Raw genomic sequence first — 21,032 nt, forward strand, 5'->3', positions numbered from 1 at the left:
ACTTTTCCTGTAACATTAATTCCTTGACCAGCTCCCAGATTCTCTGCCATGGCAGTAAAGATCCCAAACCAACTACTAATATCATCCCATTTAGTTATGGAACAGGTCAGCCTTGGATTTCATGGGAAGGGTTCCAAAATCCTTGACATCTAGCACAAGCTGACATCCATAGTATCTCCTCCTGGAATAATCCACTCCCACGAGTCCCTTTTGGTCTCAGGGAAGAGAGAGAAAAACAGAATGATTTATAGTAACAAACGCGCGCCATTCCTTCAATCACAGGCCTCCTCTGTCTATCATACATAATATTTATAGTTTGAATACATATTTAGGTCACATACACGATAGACTCGTTTGGTCAGGATTAGAAAATGATTGCTAGAATGGACTCTGGAGATCAGTTTCAAACTATCCACAATCTACAAGCGAGAGTATTATAGTCAGTGTGGTCAGGAGAACAATAAAGAAGAAATTGAAAAAAATTTGATTCTACAAACATTAAAGAGAAGTCTTTGCTGGAGTTCAAACAATTCAAAAATCATAAATATCACTCTTCCATAAGGTGATTCTCCTCTGCCTGTTGTTGGGAAACTTTGACTTTGATCTTTGGAAGAGTGAGAGATGGCTCTTCTTGAAGGGCAGCAGGAGCCTTGACCATGTGGATGCTCTGCTCCAATTCCTTTGCCGCCTCCTTCTGCTCCTTGGCTTTCTTTCCCTTCATTCTGCAAACAATACGGGACATCAATTCCAGTATTTGGCAGAAGTTTTAACCAGCTTTCCAAATGCCAAGCGATTGAAACAGAACATACCTCAATGCGTGATGTCTGGCTTCCCTATCTACTCTAACCTTATCAATCTTCTTAATGGCCTTCAGTGTGTTCTCTGTAAGATTCCTGTCATATCTCTCTGGTCTGTTTCGCTTCCTCTCAAACTCAAATGTTGAATCCTTTTTAATTCATAATAGAAAATAATAATTTAGGAAAAGAAATGATGCATATAAGGAGCAGGTAGAACAAATCTAGCCTCTCATTTAAGAACCTAGAAGGAATTATTGAAGAAATTTCATTACCTGTGTCATATCCTTCCCATGCAACCGTCGATATGCTTTTGTCCATTTTACTTTGCGAGGATTTCGCTTCATCTTAAAGTTCTTGTGACATTTGGATCTACAAAAACGAAAAATCTGCAAACAAGACGATATTCAGGAGCTGGTTGCACCACCAAACTGTAAGACAGCTCCATGATTGTATATAGAGTGACCAACCAGGTTGTTAAAAAAGTCTTGTTCCAATATCAAACTGTTTGGTGATTGACCCCATTTTCTACTAATTGGGTGTTAGAACTGTTTAAATAGGTTTACTTGGTTATGGAAATAGTTTAATTAAATGATTTAATTGGTCTAATTATGCAAATTCCACCCGATAAGCGATAAGGTCGAATGGTATTTTTCTCGTGTTTCGCTCTTTTTGGTATCAATTCTCATTCTCTATTATGCTTATTTAAAATAAATAATACAAGAATTCATTATTGGTCAAGAATGAAAAATGGTTTGGTGAATTTTGTCGAAAATAAATTATGGAATGAAAAATAAGTTTGGTGTCAAAATAAAAAATTGTTAGGAAATGATACTGAGCAAATGAAAAAAAGAAGGAAATAGTATGGTTTTTATATTAAAAAAAATGTGTATTGACTATGTTACCCTCATCTTAATTATAAAATTTTAAGTAAACCTGTGCATAAATGAAGAGAATGGAATTCTCACCATAATCCATAATAGACAAGAAGTCTATTATGGATTTTGGAGGCTTTTCTATTATTTTAAATAAAAATAAAACTGATAATAGATGCCAAACAATTTAAAATAATGAAAAATTCTCATAATCGAGAATGATAATTGATACCAAAAAGAGCCTTAATAAGGAGTCCTAGGTCTAATAGTGTTTTAAGTTCTATTTTTCAGAGGAGGTTATCTCCTATTTCTACTATGGGTTCTAAAGCTGCTTATCCCTTTATACCCCCTAGAGAGAAAAATGAAGTACGGCTGATTTGATTATTATGTGATTGCAAACTGAGACTAGATTGTGTTTTGCATGAGGACCCTCCTTAGTGGAAATTGAGTTTTTCTCTAGCCGCCCTGGAGGTTTCAAATGCAGGGAAACTGTAAATTGTGCAGTTCTGTCTTCAACTATACTGTTAAGGTAAGGACTGATCCCCATCTCCCTTCTTATCCTTTTCTTTTTTATTATTCTGAATTTTGGGGCTCCGCAAGAAGCCAAGAATTCTAAGTCAAATCTACATCAATTTAGCCATCTCTGTCCCTGATTTGCACCATCAACCCTATATATCCCCACCTTCAAACCAAATTACAGCCAACTACACCATCCTAAACTCTAGAAGCCTAAAAGTTCTTGAAAAACCAGAACTGGGGAAAAAAATTCCAAAAAAAGAAACCAAATACCCTCCCAATTTAGCCACTCAAATCCTCCCAAACTTGGATGCACATATCCCTATAGCATCACTTACATTCCCTCCAAGTTTCAACCCTAACATCAGATTCAATAAGTTCTTGAAAAAACCCTAATTTCTTGGCCAAAAATCAAGATAACTCATGACTTCATTACCAACCATTCAAATCCATCCAGAATTTGGGAAGCATCGTCCCCCCATACGACCTCCATCCTATCCAAGTTTCACCCTAATCTGAGATTCTCAAGTCCCTCAAACCATCACTGCCAGTTCACACTCTTTCATCCCTGGAAAGGAATTTTTCCTGATTACCTAAAACCTTGACCTATAACCTATTCATCCGAAACCGATTTGAACCCATCCATTTCATCATCGGCATCATTAATTTCAAGAATAACGCTCTAGAGATCACACCCCAGAACCCATCCCTAAACCTGAAACAAAATTACCTAAACCTGTTAAGTTTGATTTAGAGCTCTTTCTGATCAGATCTTGGTTTACCGGTCCTTGTACAGTTGAAGCTTTGCTCCAAGGACCTAAACCAAGATTAATCTGCCACTGCTTTTAAGACTTCACTTATTTTGTTTTTCAACACTTTTTACCTCATATTCTCTTCAGGACCCATGTAGTTTGGGTACGGTTATGGTTGTTGTTTCCTTTTTGCATTTCTTGGACATTCAGATTGCTTCATATTTTCTACTTTTTGGAGTTTTTTCCAATGCATAAGTTGCTTTCCAAGCATATACGGTATTCCTAGGTTTGAAGATGTTATAGCCAGAAGTAAGATTGTAAAGGAGATTTGGATCTTCACTACTATAAATACGAGGTTACTGGCTCAATGATTGACTCTTCAATTCTTGAGATAATAACGAGCAATATTATAAACCAGTTAGAGAAGAAAGTCGAGGAGATGAGGTTAGGGTCTCCAGACATGTCCACAATGTTCATTAAAATCAGGAACATGCCCCAAAAAATGACCCAAAGAGAATGTAAGCATCCTGCAACATTCTATCATATTCTTACTGCATTGTAGGTTTATTCATCAATATTCGAATGCAAATTATTTAATCTTTTGCTGGTTCTGACCAATTGGCTGTTAACATAAAAACATGCTTTTCTGCAAGCAATAAAAAGAAAATATAGCCATAGCCATTTATAACTGGTCACTCAAATCACAATACAGACTTATACAGTAATGTTGTAACATGATGTGTTGTTATTTAAGGCAGTGTAACCAATTTTCCAATACTTTCTCGTTATTCTATAACTCCAGTTGATGGGTTTCATTCCATAAGGTGGAGTTAACTTTTATGCTTCATTTGCACTTAGCTATTCAAGGGGAAAAAGCACCTTTTTAAATAGCTTAGACAATAAGCGGCACCAAATCATGTAGGTGAGAACTTGGTAAAAATATATATATAAGAGGGACTAAAAAGATAACAATTGTACCTTCGCATCGTTTCGTACAAACTGAATACCATGCCCAGGGTAAACAGTTGAGGAACAGAACCAACATTTCTCTAATCTCATTTTATTCCAGGGGTCAGATCAACCCACTTCTCTGCAGAGGGGTAGAGAACAAAAAGAAAATGTCAGCATAGTTACTAAAGTAGCAAAGTTACCACAGCATTTGAGAGCTCCCTTATGCGCCATGGCAATTAGGTCCCCCCCCCCCACCAAAAAAAATATATATATATGGTGTCGCCTTTGTTGAACAAAGCATTCTAATGTGCATTTTTTTTATGCACCATTTTATGTGGCATAAATAGCATACTAAAACTTATATAGTTCTACATATAAGCTAACCAAATATTAAAGAGACAATGATCCAGGATTATCATAAAGAAACAAAAAAGGACAAATCAAGCATAAGTTCAGCTTATCGTAATACATAGCAGCATAAGAAATGAATATTTAGCTGAAAGGGGCAAAACAAAATAACAAATGCTCTGCTTGTGGGAAGATAAGATACAATCTCTGCTGTTGAGGCTTTCATCAGATGTTGAGATGGAATTTGTTCCTTTAAAAACAACACCTATGATGCCCGGAAACTTTTGTAGATGGTACTGTTGAATCCAATGAACAACATTTTTCCTATAATAATTAAAGCATACGTAATGTAAACAATCAACAACGGAAGTGTAGACGGATAAATATCTTTTAACATTCTTCTTGTAGATCCAACTCACTTTCCTTTCCTTGAATCTTCCAGAGTCTTCTACTCTTTGTAATCCTTCACTTGAATCACCTTTAGGTGAACACCATCACTTTGCTACAATAATTATATACTTTGGATCACAAATATTATGTAAAAATTATATGTTACCACTTTGGTGGGTTCTACTTCTATATAATCCTATATAATATCGTCTAATTCTATTTGCAGCCATATATATAGTGGGATCCTTTCATATGAGGAAACAACTATGCATATATAATTTTCTATTTTGAACTATATATTAAAAGCCAAGAAATTAGTTATTGTTGGAAACATTTTTATAACAAATACAGCTTACAGAAGTGTTTCTGTAGCATGAAACAAATTCCAGAAACATTTTTGTAGCAATTTCATTCTTGAAAGGTGTTTCTATTTTGTTTAAAAAAGAAAAAAAAAATCATAAATAAGACCAAACATGCATGTTTCTATTTCACAAACAAATAGTTTTTATTTATTTATATTATTTTTTGTGATTGATTATTGGCCAGTCATAGCTGTGCCAGCAGGATCGCCAGCGGATTTCCCGGTGATTTCCAATGGATGATCTAACAGGATCTTCGGTGGGTGCCGGCGAGTTCCCGGCATGTCTAGAGGGTTTCCAGGTGGATACTCCAGCGGATTTTCCCTAACCTATATAGTATAAATATATTTATCTTGGGGGTAAAAAAAACCAACTTACCTTTCCAATAAATACTTACCTCTTAAAAATCGTTGATTTGATGTTTCACTAAAGAAATACAATAAAAGAAAAAACAAACTTTCCTACTTTCAGACGAGTACCATGCACCTGAATATACATATGGTAATGTTAATCTCACTAAACCCTAATTCTAGGAATCCCCAGCCCCTAATCCCATCACAGCCCCTCTTCCCCTCCCTTGGGACCCAACAGTTAGGTCTTTCCCCTTCCCCAACTCCCTTCTCGTCATTCCCCTCACTCTCCAGCCCCTTTCTCTTCTCCTTAAATCCTAGAAACCTAATCAACCATAAACCCATACCCTAGGACTAGCATCCCTTCCCCTATCCCACCTTCTATCCCTACCCTAACACTAGCCCTGGAAACCCTAGAATTCTTAAAACCCAAGAAAATCACAAAACTATAACCTATAGATTCTGCAAGTACAGTCAGTTGAGAAACATAACGTTTTCTTCTATTTTTGACCCAACCCTACCCCAAACATAACCCCAAGCCTCCCCTCTCAATACCCTAGGGGTTGAACTCAACCAATCCCTAGACGCAGCACTCTCAGAGTGAATTGAGCAAGGTTTTGCTGCTGTTTATTGAATTTCAGACCTGGACAGTAAAGTTTCAAACCCTAATTGACCCATTGTGAAGGTACTGGAAGAGATCAGCTGCTCTCCACTAATTCCAGACCTTGACAGTAGGGTTATAAGCCTAAAAACCCTTGCCGTCCTTTGAGATTTGACCTCAAACAGCAAGGTAGGTATTCAACCTAGATTGCCTGCTGCTTTCTTAGAAAAGATCCTACTACTGGCCTGTAATCCAGGGTTACATCACTATATCTATAAACCAGATCTCATGTTCTTTATTTATTACCTTAAGAAATAAGATGCCTAGTCCTAATCCAACTTGAATCTTCAAATACCTAGTCCTAACTGAGACTTCTTGCTAAGTATTGGAGAACCTCCTGAGTATCTAACAATAGGTACCTAACACCTAGTGTCCTTAATATGCATAGGTATTGGAGAACCTCACGAGTACTTAACAGACAAGGCAGCAGGCTAGCTGGGTGAAGTAGAACACTAGGTGTTCTACTTGTATGCTGTGTCAATAATCATGTCAATGTAATATTGTATAATATGCTGGCAATGACCTAATCTGAGGAACTAACAAATAATGAACAAAGTATATAACATAAACATGTAAAGAGGCGTATTAAAAAAACCAGACGCAGAATCTGAAACATATATGTTTTTCCAAAAAGAAAAAGATTGAAGGCATTACAACGTGATCGCTAACAATAGACACTGTTTACAATATATATGAGTCTCGGAGATTATAGCTAACGAAAGATCACTTGGGTAACCAAAACAGAACACCCCTTACATCTTACACAAATAACCCACTTGGAGAATTCAAACACAATAATCACAAGGAATAATAACTAACAACAGAAATAATGTAATTTAAATCTCCATCGAAGTGGGGTACCTATAAGTCCAGAACCTGAAAATGAAATTAGGTATTTGATCACAACCAAACTTACTGAAATCTTTAGGTTCAAACCTGAAACTGGGACTGAAACTTGAATCAAATGCAAAAATATTCGAAGCATTAGGATTGGAAACTTGAGTAAGAAGAAGAGGAAGGGTGAGAAAACAGAGGGATAAACAAATGATTACAAGTATAAAGTCAAATAATGCACAGACTAGCGCTTCTGTGAATCACAGAGGGGAATAAGAGGGGGGAACTGAAGGAAGGAGGGGAGAAAAACTAAACGAGAAGGATACGAGAAGAAGGAACAAGAGAAGAACTTACATAGAAGGATGTAGAGATTAGAGAGGAAAGGAGCGGAAAAATAAAATCTTACCCTTGAAGTATTTGAGGTGTTAGAATAGCAGACGCCGAACTGCCGAAGTATCGCGTCTGGCCGTTTTGAGCATACAAGAGTGAAGACGACAGAGCTGCGTCGAGGATTGTGACTTGGGGTTTTCCGGTGGGTTTTGGAGAAAAAGAATTGAATGGTTTTTTGGGTAATTATTAAACTGAAGGGTTTTTTTTTTTTTTGGGTAATCAAAAGGGTTTCGGTGCTTCACCGTGTCACATAGTCGTATACAATAATGCAATGGTATCAATCGGGTACGGTAATTTAGTACGGTATCAATTTTGAATACCGAAAACTATAACCGTACTGTACCAAATTTATACTGTACGATTTCGGTATGTGCAAAAATAGTTCGATAGGATTTCGGTATTAAATTGATACGGGAAAAGGTTTAACACAGTATCGAGTGCGGTACACTTTGGTACAAACAGATCCATGCAAATTTTGTTATTAGTTTCATTAAGATCCTAATGAAATTTCGACCAAACAATTGATAAAATTTAATATCAACAAAAGCAAAGCAAGTAAATCTAAGAAAAGGAGAATGACCAAACGAAAAATTGAAATAAGGAATTATGGATAGGGTAAATTTAAAGTGTTTTCATTATAAAATTACATTTATATCCCTTAATTTGGTACAATACCGATTCGGTACGTTTCGGTACATACCAACGGTATGAGTACCTAAAATCGGAACCGTACCGAAGAAATTCGGTTTTGGTACATACCGTACCAAATTTTGAACGCTACCATACGGTGCAATTTTAGACGATGCAATTCGATACGATTAAACTATTTCGGTACGGTGCAGTTTTATATGTGATATATGGCCCCTAAACTCAACATACCGTCAATGCTACAATTGCAAATAGGCAAATTTTCAGGGACAAAACTAAAAAGCAAAGATACCTAGAATTATAATAAATTCGCACCGACCCCATAAATGTATATTTACTGTATTTTAATCCATTCTTTTCTCTTAGCCCAAAAAAAAAAAAAAAATCGATTCTCATTAACATTTTTAACTCATCGTTATTTATTTATTGGTTCAAAATACATTTTTATTAAATTTTTAAAAAATAAACAAAATATTTTCCCTTCTTTGCTGATTTTACATAGAAAAAGCATTGAATTCATGATTGGTTTCTCTTTGAGAAAATGTTTAATTTGTTCTTCCAATCTTTCTATTAGATTTTGGTTTATGTGAGAGACAAATTGAATCGTTATTAAAGGATTTCCTTCGTCCATCATCCTGAACAACTAGCTCTTTGTGTGTCTTTAAATTCATTGCAATACAAATAGGTCTTCAATTTATAAAAGAAACTCATGTATATGACCTTATTTACTTAAACTCAACGATGAGTGGATTTGACAATGATTTCTTCCCTATAATTAATGAATTATTTGCTCTACTGAGTCAAATTATCAAAGTGAGAATTTATAGGCTTCTATAGTTTCAAAGTTTATCCAAGGGTTTTTGGATTGTGCCTGTCCAATTTTGATATAATTTGTCTATAATAATCAATGGATGATCATCAAATTTTCATTTAATTTTAGGTCTTATTCACCAACTGAAATTTGATCTCTTGATTATCTTCTTTTGTTTTTCTTCATACATCCTCAGGAAAAAAAATCCCTTATTGGCCATATTTGTCGAGGAAATCCTAGAATTTGTCAATTTAAGGAATACTACAATGAATTGTATACTTTTTATTTATTTATTTATTTTTTTGAAAATGAGATATCTAGGCCAGTTTACGTGTACTTTGACGTACATCATCAAGAATATGAATTGGTGACAGTCGTTTCACCACAAATGGTTTGATTCGCTGAATATTGAAGGGTGTGGTGCCCTTTGTTGAAACTGGCATGGAAGGATTGGTTGGATACAGAAATGAGTGACATTCAAAGCATCAAGGGTAAAATCATCATTATGGAAAGCAACCACATAATCATAGAAGGACATTTCAGGTGAAATTCGCCAAAAATCTCCTAGTTCACTAAATACCGAAACTTTATCGGCGTCAAAAACAAAAAAAATTCAAAAGATTGACGATATCGCCAAAATATCGCGATTAAAACCACGCCCATAAAGCCTTAAATAACATAACCCTTGATATCAATAAAAGAGGTTACTGGAACTAAACAGTTAGACACAGTTTGTCTGCAAAGGTGAGATAGAAAAAAAAAATGGGAAAAATAAACATATGGGACCTACATATAATGGGGTAGGAGAACATAATAGGATTTTGTGAAGAAAAAAAAAAAGATTAATGTGCGTTTCACCTTATTGTTTTTCACAAATTTTCACAAAATTCAATCTATTTAATGGGGTTCTGAAAAAAGGATTGGATGGAAGATTTAGCATGTCATGTTAGTAGATAAGCTTCCTTCATTTAAAAAAACCTATTTATTTACTTTTTCATTCAAATGAACCAAACAAATCATGTTAGGGGGTTTTATAGAAAATTTTATTTTTTCAAATTTTCTTCTCACCCATTTTTTCCTACCCCACTTTTAATTTTCAACCTGGTTGAAGGGGGGTCGCAATGTTGTTTTGTACAAAATAGGCCTATTTATTTCTCTAGTGTAGAAGATAAGACCCAATCCAAGGAACTGGGTAATTAAACAAATCACCCAAATGAACAAAATAAACCAAGGATTTTGTGCAAGTAATAACAAACCACCACAATAATGAAAGAGAAATGCAAACAACACACAATAATTTTACGTGGTTCACTAACCCAAAATAATCGAGATTAGCTACATCCATAGAGAGGGATTTCATTATTTTAATATTCAAAATAATACAAGATTTGAGAATAATACAATGTTACCTCAACCGGTCACATCACCACTCAAACTTCCTTGAAAATACCCTTCCACCTCAAGCTCTTGAAAAAAGCCTTTCAATACAAGCTCAAGCTTCAATGGAGTTGCAATGGAGAAGAATACAAGAGAGAAGAAACCATTTTCTTGTAAAACCACAAGAAGAAGAAGAATCTAGAAGTTCAATCCCATTTTTGCACGAAACCCACTTTAGAACTCCCTAAAAATTCTTTTTTTCTCACCCCATTTACTTCTCCCAAGGCTCTCTTAATGATAACAAATACAAGTCCGGATCAGCGACCCGTACTGGGAGCACAAAGTGCTCCCCCCACGCTTCCTGACCACACACATCAGTGGGGCCCACGGTGAAAAACACTTTTTGAAAAAAATAAAAAATAGTTTTTTTTTTCACCAGTGGGACCCACTGATGTTTGTGGTCAGGAAGCCATGGAGGAGCACAGAGTGCTCTCCCAGACGGGGAGAAGATCCGGATTCAACAAATACCTAACCCAGGTTGAACACTAAGTGAAACCCACCAAATTCAAATTTGAATTCAAACATAGATAAAGTGACCTTCATCACTAAACCCAACATCTAGAACCAAAAGGAATTACTAAACAGAGCTTCGCCCTCAACCTCTCACTGCCACAAGTGGGAAAGAGATATGTCAGATTGCCACATCTTATTTGAATGCCCCTTTGTTGAAGCAACCCAGTTTGAGAGTAATTTGTGTTATGAATCTTCCAAAATTAATTGAGAGCTACAATCAAAACTCATTGGATCAAAATAAATTGATGGATGGGTAGTTGTTGCAGCACAACGACCCTTTGAAGGAAATTTCTTCTGAATTTAAATTGCGATGTTGGTGTGGGCGGAGTAGGTGCTATGTCACTGCTAAAATCCACTAGTCACTACCAATAAAAGAATTAATTTGGCTCTGTTTCGATTCGTTTGGTTTGGTAATTGGTTCAAGATGTAATAGATCAAAATCGAACCGATTGACAAAATAATTTGTAAAGCGCATCGTAAGAGTTCTATATTCTAAACATTTTGTCCCACCTCGCCTGAAACCCCAAGGTTTTAATGCTTTATATATTCAAGACGCCAGATGTTGTACGTCGAGCTTGGTAACGCGGGCTTGTAACTCAAGTGAGGACATTAAGGTGATGGGACACCAGGTTCACCATTGAGGCTGCTCTTGATGTGGTGGTTATTGCTGGCACGCCCGATCCAAGTTCAGAGTCAAGGCGTGGGACTTGGGCTAAGGCCTGGATCTCACGGCTTCTAGAGTGGAAGGAACCGCGTGAGGCTGGTTTCACAGAGCAATGAAAACTTCCCGGTCTGAACAGTGGATGGATAACGAGCTGGTGCACCTCAAGGCATCTTGCCTCAAGGCTGGCCTGAACATGGACCATCACCTTTTTGGCTAAACTTTAGATGAGGTGGGTAAGGAGGAGTCTGGATCTGACCCCAGCTTTTCCACCCCAAAATACAGGGGCCCAAGGGTGGGTGATGGGAGTTTTATTTATTTATTTATTCAATTATGGGGCCCACCGATTTTGTGGTGATAAAATTGTCGGGGAGCACTAGGGGTGATAATCCGGATTCGTGGGTAATGGGGTGATGGATGGGTGTGGCTGGTTTCACAGAGCAATGAAAACTTCCCGGTCTGAACAGCGGATGGATAACGAGCTGGTGCACCTCGAGGCATCTTGCCTCAAGGCTGGCCTGAATTTGGACCATCAGCTTTTTGGCTAAACTTTAGATGAGGTGGGTAAGGAGGAGTCCGGATCTGCGATCCCGGCTTTTTCCACCCCAAAATACAAGGGGCCCAAGGGTAGGTGATGGGAGTGTTTTTTTTCTTCTTTTTTTCCAGGCTATGGGGCCCACTGATTTTGTGATGGTAAAATCATCGGGGAGCACTGGGGGTGATGATTCGAATTCGTAGGGTAAGGGGATGATGGACGGATGTAGGGCTGACCGGCAATTATTAGCGATTCCAGTTTCATGCAAGTTGCAACATGCAATCCTAATTGAGAATGGGTTTTGAATTATATCTTTTTGAGCTAACCTACTTTGGATTATACTTTTTTAACTGGCCTTGAATGTATATTCTCGTTCCCTTTGATGGTTCTAGAAGGCTTACTTGCCATGGTCATGCGGATCAGAATCAACCATTGGTGGTGCGAACTTGATCTTCGCAGTCCAAACTCACCTTAAACTTTGATTCAATCTAGTTATGGTCAGCTTGATTCCATGATATTGATCTTGAATTTAATCTTTATCTCCATTATTTTGTAGTTAAGGCCAAGACCCAGTTCAATTAAGGACAATTAGAATCAAGGATTAGTGGTGCGAGCTTGATATTGGCAGTCCAAACGGACTTGAGTTGGGATTCAATCTTGTTCTAGGTGGCCTTGATTTCATGATTTTGACCTTGAATTTAATCTTGATCTTTCATTATTTTGTAGTAAATGCCAAAGATCAATTAAGGTTGGTAAGGGCTTCTTAAGTTGTCATGATTTGGAATTTTAGTTACTTGAGGGTTTGAAATTAGAGTCAAGATTAAGGGAGGGCCTTTTTGGTTACATGAGTCTAGAGATTTCAAATCTATGGAATCATAATTCTAAAATAAACTATTAGAACCTAAATTTGTGGAAATTTCATTATGAAAAACTGTTTGGTTGACATGACTTTTGTTAATGCACAACTGTTTAGTGTTTTTATAATAAGGGTGAAATCTCTGGATTTCATCCCATACCCATAAATTTACATATTCATGTTTTTAGTGTAAAAAGATGAATCTTAGATTTCATGAATTTAGGGATTTTCACAATCAAATGAGTATAAATCTAGCATTCATGAATCTACATATAGATTTGAGGTCTCTAGATTCATGTAACCAAACAAGCCCTAAAGGAATTTACAATCAAAATCAAAGTTCAGTAGAAATATAATTGAACTCAACCTTATCATAACCTTACACACTTTTTTTTGGGTCATCATCAAACCAATAACAAATACTGGGGGTCCATATATTAAGGGGAATGATAGGTGTAAAAGGACAACGGTTACAACTCAAGACTACTTTGGTCTTACTACTTTTACATTGGAGATTGCCACCACCATGTTAGAAGCACATCCACAAAATAAATTGATGGATGTAGTCCTTGAAGTTGTTCAACCAACTCAGATTCACTTATGGAATCCGTATTCCTTGGAGCTAGCTCCTTCATGTTGTGCATGATGTAGAAGACATACAAAGGGGCAAAGGGCTAGACAAAGAGAAGTAACTCAGTATCTTGTCATATGTTTACTGTAATAACTTATTAGGGTTCAAACTTTAAAATAAAATTACAAAACTAATCTTCAAAACGGTATACGTTATGTACCAACGGTACACTGTCTGGAACCGAAACCATACTGTACTGAATTCCATAAAACTGTTTCTGTACAAATTGTACCGAATTTGAAATGGTGCGGTACGGTTAAACAGTTTCGGTACCGTATTGACACCTTTAGTCATGTGTAAGGGTATCAATTGTATACCAAAACAGTTTAACTGTACCAAACTGCACCGTCTAAAACTGCACCATATCATACCGTTCAAAATTTGGTATGGTATGTACCGAAACCGAATCAACGGTTCCGGTTTTAGATACTCATACCATCGGTATGTACCAAAACCGTACCGAATTGGTACCATACCAAATTAAGGGATATAAATGTAATTTTATAATGAAAACACTTTACATATTTACCTTATCCATAAATTCCTTATTTCTGTTTTTTGTTTATTCTTTTATTCTTTTTCTTAGATTTACTTGTGTTGCCTCTGTTGATATCAAGTTCTATCAATTGTTTGGTGTCGCAATTTCATTAGGATCTTAATGAACTAATAACAAAATTTGCATGGATTTGTTCTTACAAAAAGTGTACCGCACTATACCGTTTTCCCGCATTGATTTAATATCGAAACCATATTGAACTGTTTTTGCAAATACCGAAACTGTACCGTACCAATGTAAATTCAGTACGATACAGTTTTGATTTTCGATATTCAAAGTTGGTACTGTACTAAAACCTTACCGATTGACACCCTTGGTCATATGTGATATATGGCCTCTAAACTCAAAGTTCTGTCAATGCTACAATTGCAAACTGGCAAATTTTCAGGGACAAAACTAAAAAGCGAAGATACCTATAACTATAATAAGTTTGCACCGACCCCAATAAATATATATTTACTGTATTTTAATTCATTATTTTTTCTTAGCCCAAAAAAGAAAAAAGAAAAAACCCATTCTTATTAACATTGTTAACTCATCATTATTTATTTTATATGTTCAAAAATACCCTTTTATTAAATTTAAAAAATAAAAATACAAAAAATATTTTCCCTTATTTGCTGATTTTACATAGAAAAACCATTGAATTCATGATTGGTTTCTCTTTGAGAAAATGCTTAATTTGTTCTTTGAATCTTTCTATTAGATTTTGGTTTATATGAGAGACCATCGTTGCCTGGAAGATTGGCAAGAGGAAATTAGATTATTATTAAAGGACTTCCTTCTTCTATCATCTTGAACAACTAGCTGTTTGTATATCTTTAAATTCATTGCAATACACATAGGTCTTTAATTTATAAAAGAAATTAACTCAAATGTATATAAACTTATTTACTTAAACTCGACGATGGGTAGATTTGACAACGATTTCATCCTTGTAATTAATGAATTATTTGCTATACTGAGTAAAATTATCAAAGAGAGAATTTATAGGTTTCTATAGTTTCAAAGTTTATCCAAGGGTTTTTGGATTGTGCTTGTCCAATTTTGATATAATTTGCCCAGAATAATCAATGGATGATCATCAAATTTTCATTTAATTTTAGCTTTTATTCACCAACTGAAATTTGATCTCTTGATTATCTTCTTTTGTTTTTGTTCATACATCCACATGAAAAAAATCCCTTCTTGGCCATCTTTGTCATAGAGTTCGCTTCATAGTTTAAAGCATCAAATTTTAAGTTTTCAATATGTAGTAACAGCAGAGGAAATCCTATAATTTGTCAATTTAAAGAATACTACAATGAATTGTATACTTGTTTATTTATTTATTATTATTGTTTTTTTTTTTTAAATGAGGTATCTATGCCAGTGTACATGTACTTTGATGTACAATTATGAAGTTTTTCACCATTATTACATCGTCAAGAATGTGAATTGGTGACAATCGTTTAACCGCAAATGGATCAATTCGCTAAATCTTGAAGGGTGAGGTGCCCTTTGTTGAAACTGGCATGGAAGGATTGGTTGGATACGGAAACAAGTGACATTCAAAGCACCAAGGGTAAAATCATCATTATGGAAACCAACCACAGAATCATAGAAGGACATTTTGGGTGAAATTTGCAAAAATCTCCCAGTTCATCAAATACGGAGACTTTATTGGCACTGAAAACAAAAAAAATCAAAAGATTGGAGATATCGCCAACATATCACAATTAAAACCATGCCCATTAAGGCCTTAAATAATATAACCCTTGATATCAATAAAAGAGGACACTAGAAGTCTAGAATTATACAGATTTCATTTAGACACAGTTTGTTTGCAAAGGTGAGAAGAAATATATAATGGGTTGGGAGAACATAATAGGATTTTGTGAAAAAGAATTTAATTTGTGTCTCACCTTATTGTTTTTCATAACATTCCATTTATTTAATGGGGTTCTGAAAAAGGATTGAAAAACTTATTTATTTACTTTTTATCACTCGAGTGAACCAAACAAGTCATATTAGGGGATTTAAAAAAAAAAAAAAAAATCAAACTTTGTTCTCATCAAGGTCCAACATGTCGTCTGGTGTCGCCGTGTCGGTGCCTGGCGACACCGGTGACATATCGGGCGACTTTTTGATGATATGGGTTGTGAAAGATTGGTAGCTTTGGTAGTTGTAAAGGCATCAAAATCATCCTCGAGCTTCCTGGGACTCTTCATCAGTATCGACAGTTTTGTGAGCCCCATTCAACACCATAAAGGACGCTAGTAGGACTCACATGTAGTAGGATCATGGATTCACAGCATCACCAAGCCGAAGGTAGTTTTGCATAGCCCATTTAATGGCAAATGCACTTTCGTCGCTGAGATCAACGCCGATGGCAATCCGGCAGTGGGCTCCAGATGTGGGTGCAGAAGAGGAGGAAAGCGGGAAACGTGGTGAGGATGGTTGGATGGTGGGTGTTGGACGGTCGGAGTCCGTTGAACTTTGTTCGAAAGCATTCCGTTTGAAGCAGAAAGAAGAAGAAAAAAATGAGGGTTTCTTTCGCCTCAATGATCAGCTTTTCCGACAAGGAAATTGGTTTGCTTCGTCTTCCCTTTCTCTTATGAAATCGAATTTGAATTTTTCCTTCAACCTTTGGTTGTCATGTCGTTAATGCTAGGGTTTTTCTATGAAGACACTAGCGATTGAGTGCGGCGATACGCAGAGGAAGAGGGGTGTTGGCCATTGCAGTGTAGATCAAAAAAGTCAACCGTCAACGATATATTGCCAATTTTCTGCGATATATCGTCAACAAAAGGTATTTATCATATCGACGGCGATATATTGCCAACACACTGCACCATGGTTCTCACCCCTTTTTTTCTACCCCACTTTTAATTCACAACCGGATCGAATGGGTCGCAATGTTGTTTTATAAAAAATCGGCCTATTTGCTTTTTCTTTGGAACCAAAAGGAATTACTAAACAGAGCTTCGCCCTCAACCTCTCGCTGCCACACGTGGGAAAGAGATATGTCCGATTGCCACATCTTTATTTAAATGCCCCATTGTTTGAGAGTAATTTGTGTTGTGGTGTGAGTCTTCAAAAATTAATTGAGAGCTACTATCAAAATTCATTGGATCAAAATAAATTGATGGATGTAATTCTTGCAGCAGAACGACCCTTTGAAGGAAAATTTCTTCTGAATTTAAATTGCGATGTTGGTGTGGGCGGAGTAGGTGCAATGTCACTGCTAAAATCCACTAGTCACTACCAATAAAAGAGAATTAATTTGGCTCTGTTTCGATTCGTTGGTTCAAGATGTAATAGATCAGAATATAATCGATCCGATTGATAAAATTATTTGCAAAGCGCATGGAAGAGGTTTCTGTTCTAAACGTTTTGTCCCACCTCGCGTGAAACGCAAAGATTTAACGCTTCATTTACTAAAGACACAATATGTTGTTCGTCGAGCTCGGTTGCGCGAGCTTGTTACTCAAGCGAGGACAATAAGGTGGTGGGATTCCCGGTTCGCCCTTGTGGCTGCACTTGAAGGTGGATTCTGCTGGCACGCCCGATCCAAGTTCGGAGTTGAACCGTGGGACTCGGGCGAAGGTCTGAGTCTCACGGTTTCTAGAGGGAAGGGACCGCGTGAGGCTGGTTTCACAGAGCAACGATAACTTCCCATTCTGAACAGTGGATGGATAACGAGCTGGTGCACCTCGAGGCAAATTGCCTCAAGGCTGGCCCGAATCTGGACCATCACCTTTTTGGCCGCTTGCTGCTGACCGGCCGAACTGAGAACTGGTTTTGAATTATAGTTTGAGTTCTCTCGTTCCCTTTGATGGTTGTAGGAGGTTTACTTGTCATGGTCATGCGGATCAGAATCAACCGGGCCGTTGGTGGTGCGAGCTCGATCTTTGCAGTCCAAACTCACCTTAAACTTTGATTCAACCTAGTTATGGTCGACTTGATTTCATGATATTGATCTTGAATTTAATCTTGATTTCCATTATTTTATAGGAAAGGCCAAATGTTGGATCAATTAAGGCCAATTAGGGTGGGTAAGGGCTTCTTAACTTGTCATGATCCATAATTTTAGGTTTGTGAGGGTTTGAAATTAGACTCAAGATTAAGTAAGGGCCTTTTTGGTTATAGGAGTTTGGAGATTTCAAATCTATGGAATCATAATTCACAATTTGGTGAACTTGAATTTGTGGAAATTTCATTATGAAAAACTTTTGGTTGCCGTGATTTTTGTTAATAAAATGTTTACTACTTTTATAATAGAGGTGGAATCTCTAGATTTCATCACATACCCATCATTCTACAGATTTCACGCTTTTAGTGTAAAAAGATGAATTTATAGATTTCATGAATCTAGGGATTTTCACAATCAAACGAGTATAAATCTCACATTCATAAATCCAGAGATTTGAAGTCTTTGGATTCATGTAACCAAATGGACGCTAAAGGAATTTATAATCAAAATCAAAGTTCAATAGAATATAATTGGACTCAACCTTATTATAATTTTACACACTTTTTTCTAGGTCATCATCAAACCAATCACAAATACTAGGGGTCCATATATTCAGGGGAAGGATAGGTGTAAAAGGACATCGGTTAAAACTCAAGATTACTTTGGTCTTTACTACTTTTTACATAGGAGATTGCCACCACCGTGTTATAAGCACATCCACAAAATACATGACTATTTCAAATCTCTTATCACATGCAAACTATTGGACCAAGTTCATCTTCAAAGATTTGCAAGCAATGTGACTTTTTTCTTTTGTGAAATAGTAATTTTTTGAAATTCAAAAGCTTTGGGGTATGAGCACCAAGTCTAGATCTTTGACCCCTTTGTGTTCCTCAAACGCTTCCGGACCACAAAATACAAGGGGGCCACAGGGTATTGGTGTGAATCCTACTTCCTCTTAAATCCTTTTATTTTTAATCTGTGGGTCCCACCTGATTTTGTGGCTGAGAAGTGTAAGCATCAGGGGTGTTGATCCAAACTCATGAAAGAACATTGACCAATAGGTACATTTAGAAAGAGAACAAGAAGAAAATAAGGATTCTTGTGATTTATCTACATGAATTGTCAAATGATCAGCAATATTGTTGGCTTCTCTCAAAATATGAATAAATTGAGAAGGGCAAAATTCAAAGATTGCAAGCATTGTGACTTTGCAATGAATAGTCTCAAACAAAGTCAAAATGGAAAAGACAAAGAGAAGTAGACAATTATTCACAAGGACACTTCTCAAGTCTTGCCCTTTGTTTCTTATTATATGACAACTCTCATCTGTCTTTAGTGTTTGGGCTTTAACATTTTCTTAACAAAGATGAACATACATCTTGTTATATTCATTATGGTTAAAGCGACTGAATTGGAACAAACCATCCGAAATCAAACCAATGGCTAAAAATATGATCTAAGATGGTTCACTTGATGCTTCTCAAATTATGCATTTATCAGGGGAATGTCTGCTAAGAAGTTGAGAAGTGAACATTGTGGTGACACGCAATTGTCATCGTGTGACTTATCGGTAAGGTTGTCAATCGGTACAGTTTCGGTAATTCGGTACGGTACCAACTTTGAATACCGAAAACTAGAGCCGTACCGAATTTAAATGGTATGGTATAGTTTCAGTATCTACAAAAACGGTTCGATATTAAATCGAGACGGGAAAACGGTTTGAACACGGTATCTAATGCGGTACAATTTGGGTACGAATGAACTTATGCCACTTTAGTTATTAGTTCATTCAGATCCTATTGAAATTGTGATGAACCAATCAATATAATTTGAAATTAACATAGATAAAGAAAATAAAACTAATTAATAGAGACAAAACAAGTAAATCTAAGAAGAGGAGTGAATGATGAAATGAAAAATTTGAAATAGGGAATTAGGGATAGGGAAAAGGTAAGGTGTTTTAATAAAATTACAATTTATATCTCTTAATTTGGTATGGTACAAATCCGGTACGGTTTCGGAACGTACTGATGGTATGAGTACCTAAAACTGGAACCATACTAAAGAAATTCTATTTACCATACTGAATTTTGAATGATACGGTATGGTGCGGTTTTAGACGGTGCGGTTCGAGATGGTTAAACGGTTTCGGTACACAATTGACACCCTTTCTTATTGGCAAAAGTAACGTTGATAGGATATTTGACGTATCTTTATTCAGACGTCAATTACAATATTTGTGAAATCCCCCGGATTTCTACCCCTTTAACCTACGGGTTCAAGACCGAAAACCCGGGCCTTGAATTGGTGACAATCGTGGACCATTTAAGTCAAGCCCTAAGGTTTGAAAATGGACCCAGTGTTGGTGGATGACCATCGTAATGACTCAACAACTCTCTTAGAGTTTAAATGAAGAGAGAAGATTAATCACAATGATGTAAAAAGGGTGATCTTGAAATGTCCTTAGGTCAATGATGGAAAATCCGATTGACACGAATAAGGTATCAAATCGAAGAACGTCGAAAGGCCTTTCCAACGAGCCAAAAATCATCAAAATCGGAGTTCGTTTGGGGGTCCAACCATGGGCCGAAAGTTTGGGCCATTTGGGTGAACCAACCCCCACCCCATTTTCTATTTAGGGGCAAAATTGGAATTTCGGATTTTTTAAACCCTATTTATGTTTTATCTCATCCGTAAACACATTTTTGGAGGCTAGAAAGAGGCGGAGGCTTTGTAGAAAGGAGAAACGAAAGAGAGGAGCGACTTCCATCCTTCCGAAGGTTTTTATGATCCGAATCTTTGCAAAATCACTCGGAAATGTTAGTTTTCTTTAACCCTTCTCTTTAATCATGGTTGGTGAGAGTTCCTCTTCTCTTCTTTCGTGGAGATCTTGAAAGGGAAGGTTGTTAGGTATTTTGGATGCTTTCTTTTCCTGTTATTAATGTCCTTTCCTAGTTTGTGGGAGTATTGGTAAGATCCCATGCTAAGGTTTACACATTTTGACTCTCTAGGTCACCCACGGGTGATTTATGAGAGCCAAATTTAGAGTTTTTTGAGATGGGTCAAATTTAATTAAATTGAAGGTACTCGTAGGATCATTTTGTTGTCAATTAGCTTTCCCCAAAATTTCGTTTCGTTTAGATTTCGATTCTGTGGCGAATTAGAGATCATTCACTAGTAAGGTTGGGAACTACCCTTTTGTAAAG

General features: G+C 36.5%; 1 protein-coding gene and 2 non-coding genes across 3 annotated transcripts; 2 read left to right on the forward strand and 1 right to left on the reverse strand.

Moving 5' to 3' along the window:
• Positions 1-254: 254 nt before the first annotated feature.
• Positions 255-7,378, reverse strand: LOC149023588 (putative ribosome biogenesis protein RLP24). Its single transcript, XM_089144143.1, has 5 exons — positions 7,237-7,378; positions 3,916-4,027; positions 1,070-1,183; positions 810-946; positions 255-722 (listed from the first exon to the last, which is right to left on the reverse strand). The coding sequence occupies exons 2-5, from the start codon at positions 3,994-3,996 to the stop codon at positions 548-550; spliced, it is 507 nt and encodes a 168-aa protein (XP_089000269.1). The 5' UTR covers positions 3,997-4,027; positions 7,237-7,378; the 3' UTR covers positions 255-547.
• A 3,819-nt stretch (positions 7,379-11,197) lies between these two features.
• On the forward strand, positions 11,198-11,502 carry LOC149023589 (signal recognition particle RNA). The gene has a single exon (XR_016171917.1).
• Positions 11,503-17,309: 5,807 nt separating this feature from the next.
• On the forward strand, positions 17,310-17,611 carry LOC149023590 (signal recognition particle RNA). Its single transcript, XR_016171941.1, has one exon.
• Positions 17,612-21,032: the final 3,421 nt, after the last annotated feature.

This window comes from Hakea prostrata, chromosome 2 (assembly GCF_041222555.1).
Source record: "Hakea prostrata isolate BN-2017 chromosome 2, UWA_Hpros_2, whole genome shotgun sequence".
NCBI classification, from domain to species: Eukaryota; Viridiplantae; Streptophyta; class Magnoliopsida; order Proteales; family Proteaceae; genus Hakea; species Hakea prostrata.